The sequence below is a fragment of the Merops nubicus genome, unplaced genomic scaffold (assembly GCF_000691845.1).
Source record: "Merops nubicus isolate BGI_N331 unplaced genomic scaffold, ASM69184v1 scaffold11523, whole genome shotgun sequence".
NCBI lineage: Eukaryota > Metazoa > Chordata > Aves > Coraciiformes > Meropidae > Merops > Merops nubicus.
This window is the reverse complement of record NW_008596909.1, coordinates 1-6,025: the sequence shown is the minus strand read 5'-3', so window position 1 is coordinate 6,025 and position 6,025 is coordinate 1. Positions and strand designations below refer to the sequence as shown.

Genomic DNA, 6,025 nt, shown 5'->3' with positions numbered 1-6,025 from the left:
AGCCAGTACATGCATGCTGACTTGCTACCTTATTTCTGCCACTGCCAATAGTTAAGGAACCAAGTTATAACTTCTTTCTCTCAATGAAGGCATAATGTAGTCACTGCCTCTTTCCTAACATACTCCATATTGAAAAATATTTGTGTAGAAATTTGGTACTTTTGAAACCTCCTGTCCTAGGTAGTGATACTAGTCAACAGGCTTAAACTACAGGTTTGGGCAGTGAAATGACAGACAGACTTTTGCACTCTCTCTCCCTTTACTTAGTTTTCAAGTTATATATTGACTCAACTACAACATTTTTAAACAGCTTTTTAGCGTGCAGCTTTACTCACATATTTTGTCGGAATCTGTGTGAACTGCCTGAATAACAGAAGTTCTGAGAATCACTTCAACATCAGAGGCTATTTTCAGAAGCTAGTAAAAATAAACAGAAACAAACAAACAACACAACAGAGTAATTTAAATTAGATGCAATTATTCCTGAAGATACTTTCCACACTAGACAGCTATTCAAAAAATAAAGCAAATCAGTTCCATTATTCAGTTAGATATGCACTTTTTATGCATAGCTTTTCGTTTGAGGATCCTGGAATAACTTACAGGCTGATTTACAAGCTACCCTGACATACATCATGAGGAAGGAAACTTCTGCTTAGCAACATACAGCAGTATAAAATCTACATACCAAATTAAAACTGTGAACAATAAGGTAGACTGCAACTAACAAAACAATAGTTAGTTTCCAGTGACCAAAGACGTTGGTGAATGCCTCAGTAACATCTGACTACCTCTAGTGAAAGGGCTATTTGGTTATTTTAACTTTCCTGCTCTTGAAATAATGAGACAAAAACAAAAACATAACATGACAAGAATAAAGAATACTGAGGTTTCACAGGAAAGCAGTAAAGGAACAAGGCACTAACTATTGATTAGCAGAGGCATTAAAATTTGGCAAAAGGCTTAGAATTCCTTCCCTCATTAAGAGAATGAGCAGAAACACCATTGTTAGTTTTGCTGAACAATTGAAAGAAGGCAAATACTTGGTCACATGACACCTGTTAAAGAAAATAAATTAAGTTTCACAAGTGAGACACTTTGGGAGATGATGCTTAGGCTAGGAAGCAGCATGTAACAGCAGAAGTGGTTCTCTGCAGGAGCTAGAGCTCAAGACTTGACATCTACACTGCAGTTCTCCTCCTCCCCTTCAAGGCTTTGGACTAGGTATCCTCCAGCCCCCTACGGAATGCCCATCAGCAGCTCGGCTGCGTGATCCTGAAGCCCATCTCCTGCTTTGTCTTCCAGGAATGCTGCAGTTTGCTCTGGGTCTGCCTCACAGAACAAGCCAGATAATAGCAAGTGGAGATAACCAAGGTAACTTCAGAAGCTCACTTGTGACCTGAACGAAACTGCTGCAGTAGATTCAGCTGCCACATCTCACATGCTAATACTGTGGAGAGTTACACTTGCCTCCTTAGGTCACTGTATAACTAGGTATTTGATGTTACCTTAGAAGACATTGCAGCTTTCTGTTCTAGCAAAGAAGCCCACATTTGTTTGGTCATTACTCATTTTTCTTAGCTGCTGTCCAGAGCAGAACACTAACACCCTGTCCTTATGGAAGCAAATGCCCAAATTCTTACAAGTCTTGTGTATCACTTGATTCAGTTTCTCTGCATCTGAGACTATTTAGTATATATCTATATAGTAAATGTGATGGCTTCTATGATATTCTGTGATTCTGTAGTTGTGATAAAAGTCTAGAATTTCTTCCACTAACACATTTAATCAAGGTGTCAATTAACCCCCCCAAAAAAAGTTACATATATGTATTTTGTAGGCTGCCATTCCTAACAAATTCAGATCTAAAAATTAGATTAAGTACTTCTCCTGTGTATCTATTAACAAAAAGAGCATACAATTTAAGAGATCAGCCATCAAGAACACAAACACAAGCATTTTTATAGGGGCCAGATAACAAGCAGAAATGCTAGAAATCCCTAAATAAATGCTCAAAGCTATTTATGTTACTGTCCTGAGGCTGGTGTGATGTGAAGGTTTAGATTCACTTCTGAAAAGGACAGATAGAGGTTCTTTCTTCCAGCTGGTGCCCAACGACAATGTAAATACAGTTAAAAGGCTGAACGACGATGACTACATTATTCACTCAGTATGGATGTTAAGAACTAAAAACACCTAAAATACAGAAGTTTCACTTCAGACCTCCATAAGTTTTAGAAAAATGGCTCAGTAAAAAGTGTTACGATAATGGCAAAAATAACTCACGTAATGAGTCTACAGGATATTCTACTCCTTGTAAGGCACCATGTGGGAATAAGCAGCAGAAACCCCTCAGTAATGTAATTAACACCTCTGTATTAGACTAGTCATGATCATTTAGCTGGTTTTTGCCTCCCACAAAAGATGCTGCCTCATTAGTAACCAGGAATCAAATTAACTTCCTATGTACGTCAGCAACTGAACAGATTAGTCAATTACTCTGATTCCTTCTGTGCTTGACTATACAACAAAGACCAGGTAAAATTAAGTGACCACAGCTCAGACAGGTATTATGAGCAAAGTATACAAAATTACATAATAGCAACATAAAACATTTTTCATTTATTTTTTTATAGCTTCAAAATAAGCACACCAGACTACCATAGGACACTTTCTCCTTCTGTATTCTTGTATGTGCAAAATTTTATGACATACTATAAACACCAATGGAAGTATCAATATATTTAGAAACAAGGGGCCACGTAAAAGACTTTTCAAACTCACCTGTCTCTCACAATGTCTCAGTAAGTACTTACATGGGTTTAACAGCTCCTTTAAGTAAAAAAATCTCCTATGTAAGTATTCTTATGCAAAGCGAAAAAAGAAATGAAAACAAGAAGTACCTCATTGATCTTCTCTTCAGATGTCTCATCTTGGTTATTTCTGAATTCTTGATTTATCTTTTGCCTTGCAGCTAAATAAAATAAACAAAATAACAAAAGTGTGGACAAAAAATGTTATCTTTTCTTTGTCACTGCCTCAAAGCTCAGAATCCTAAGTCCTTAATAGTACCTTCCCAGTGCACTCTGCCTCAAGAATTTCAATGCAAGATTTCCATGGAATTCAGGTCATGTCATAATTTAAGTTGACTAGCATAGGAATAAAACACAATTGCCTATCCAGCCTTCTGAGCATTAAAAAAACCTAACATACTGAAGGAACTACTTAAAGTTGGTTTACTAAAAAAGCAGTATTTATCCCCTAAGGAGAAACCATACACAGAGAATCAACTCAAATCCATGAACTGAAGTGGGAAAAAACAGACAAATAAAACAAACACCCTCCTCCCGGCCACAAAAAAAATAAGTCCCAGGGGAGAACACCAAGTTTCCAAAAACAGATGTTTTGCTTATGAAATGTGGCCTGAGTCTAACAACCACGTATTTGTTTCAAATTAAAGGATGTCTCATTACAGACACACAAGTTTTCTCAATTACTACTTTTAAAATGTGGAAAGGAAAAATTTAAAGATTATGTTAAGAATTCTCTTTGTGTATTCAGAGAATAAAGTTCCACAGAAAGATAGGTAAACATGCACCACACACACAGAGAAAGTATCTTACCTTCAAGGGCTCTGGTATCATTTTTAAAAACTTCTTGTCGGGTTCTGTGTAATAATTTAAAAAGCTTCAAGACCTGTCAATACAATATCAGCAGAATCAGCTTGTTTGCTAGGATACTTCGTGAAAATGAACCTGTTGCAAATAACAGTGTTCTGGCTGATAGTTCATGTTCTTTCCATTTAGCACAGAAGCCAGTATGGAATCAGTATCTACGGTACTTTACCTCAATTCCTGATCAAATTATTTGCAGCCAAAGCAGATGTGAAGGAATCAAAATCCCAGACAGCTCAAGATGTTTCAAATTATTCTAACATGCTACAGACTATTAAAACTACCTAAATAATCATTTGGCATAAAAAGAATGTAATTCTGAAAATACACTGATGCAAGTTTATTTATTGTGTCAATTACAAGTAAACCAGAAAGAACTGGAATGACTCTAAGAGTCAAGTCTCCTGAAGGGGTTATCAAGGGTACATCACTGGACACTCTCTGGTTATGAAAAAAAGATAGAAATTGCACAGAAATTGTTTTCTCGCAATAAATATTCCAAAAATGTCTTAGAAGGATGCAGAAGAAACACAGTGAAGGTGTTTCTTCAGAACCGAGAAATGACCATCTTCTTTATCAGCATGCTTTGTATATGTGTGTATATATAAGCTGGCTATGCAAACAAGACTGTCACCCAATAGTAAAGCATCAGTGAAAACATCTTGGCAGGGCTCTGAAAAAAGTGTTGCCTCTGATTTAAATTCATCAGTGACAGAGAGCGACAGCAATCTTCTCTGACAGCTGTTACTTCCAACAGATGACAACACATTTTTAGTTTTTTCAAGGTAAGTGGACAAACCAGTGCATTCTCAACTGGTATGAATCTCATGAAAGTTTAAGTAAAAAACTTTTGTCACTTTCACAAGAATTAGCATGTGAGTGGACAATCAGCTAAATCAACCTGAACAGATATATAAAACAGAACATGGATTTTTCAGCTTCTGCGTCCGTAATAAATAGGAACTTATCAGAACCATGTTGCCTTTAATTGTAGCATTCCCTAGGTGGCTGAATCAGTGGAAAGTAAACCATAGAATCATAAAATAGTTTGGGTTGGAAAGCACCTTAAAGATCGTCTAGTTCCAACCACCTGCCATGGGCAGGGACACCTCCCACTAGACCGGATTGCTCAAGGCCCCACCCAACCTGCTTTTGAACACAGCCAGTGATGGAGCATCCCTGGCTTCCCTGGGCAACCTGTTCCAGTGACTCAACACCCTCATAGTGAAGAACTTCTTCCTTACAACTCAATTAAATCTACCCTTTTCCACATTCAACCTGTTACTCCTCATCCCATCACTACAAGACCCTGCAAAAAGTCCCTCTCCAGCTTTCTTGTAGGCCCCCTTCAGATACTGGAAGGCTAGAATAAAGTCTCCCCACAGCCTTCTCTTCTCCAGGCTGAACAACCCCAACTTTTTCAGCCTGTCCTCACAGCAGAAGTGTTCCTGACCACTCATCATCTTCATTGCCCTCCTCTGGACCTGCTCCAACAGGTCCATGTCCTTCCTGTGCTGGGGGCTCCAAAGCTGAAAGCAGTACTCCAGGTGAGGCTCTCATTAGAGCAGAGCAGAGGGGGAAGAGTCACTTTCCTCAACCTGCTGGCCATGCTTCTTTTGATGTAGCCAGGACATGGTTGGCTTTCTAGGCTGCATTTGTACATTGTTGGCTCATGTTTAGTTTTTCATCAACCAGCACCCTCAAGTCTTCCTCCTCAGGCCTGCTCTCAATCCAGTCATTGCCAAGCCTGCATTTGTGCTTGGGATTGCCCCAGCCCAGGTGTGGGACCTTGTACTTGGCCTTGTTGTATCTCATGAGTTTGGCCTGGGCCCACCTCTCAAGCCTATCAAGGTCCCTCTGGATGGATAGCATCCCTTTCCACCAGCCACACCATACAGCTTGGTGCCATCCACAAACTGGAGGGTGACAATCCTTTCCCCCCAGCCACACCATACAGCTTGGTGTCATCCACAAACTTGCTGAGGGTGCACTCAATCCATGTCACTGACACAGACACTGAACAGCACCAGACCCAGTACCGAGCCCTGGATACATCTCCTGACGCGTTTTATCCTCTACTTCATTGTCATTATTCAACTTATTACCTGCTTCTGCAATGGCCTTCACATGAAAAACGTTACTATACCCTAATTTTGTGTCCTTGTTGCCCTGAGGTCTCTGTTGAGGCTATTCATGTCAGGAGGGCTACAAAAAAAGCTCCCACCCTCCAGGGACACACAAGAGAAAACTCCCCCGAGTATACGATTAGTTTCTGGTTACTATTAGAGACCAAGGTCGCAAATGCGAGGGGAAACACAAAGTCCATCCCGCGCTGCAACCGCTCCACAGCC

General features: G+C 39.6%; 1 protein-coding gene across 1 annotated transcript; it reads right to left on the bottom strand.

The window, feature by feature from the left end:
• Positions 1-335: 335 nt before the first annotated feature.
• Positions 336-3,755, bottom strand: LYRM7 (LYR motif containing 7; the record flags this gene model as incomplete). Its single annotated transcript, XM_008936533.1, is given in 3 exon segments — positions 336-417; positions 2,904-2,974; positions 3,624-3,755. Coding segments are annotated over 3 exon segments (285 nt in total), but the record flags the coding sequence as incomplete, so codon positions are not given.
• Between the last annotated feature and the right edge of the window lie 2,270 nt (positions 3,756-6,025).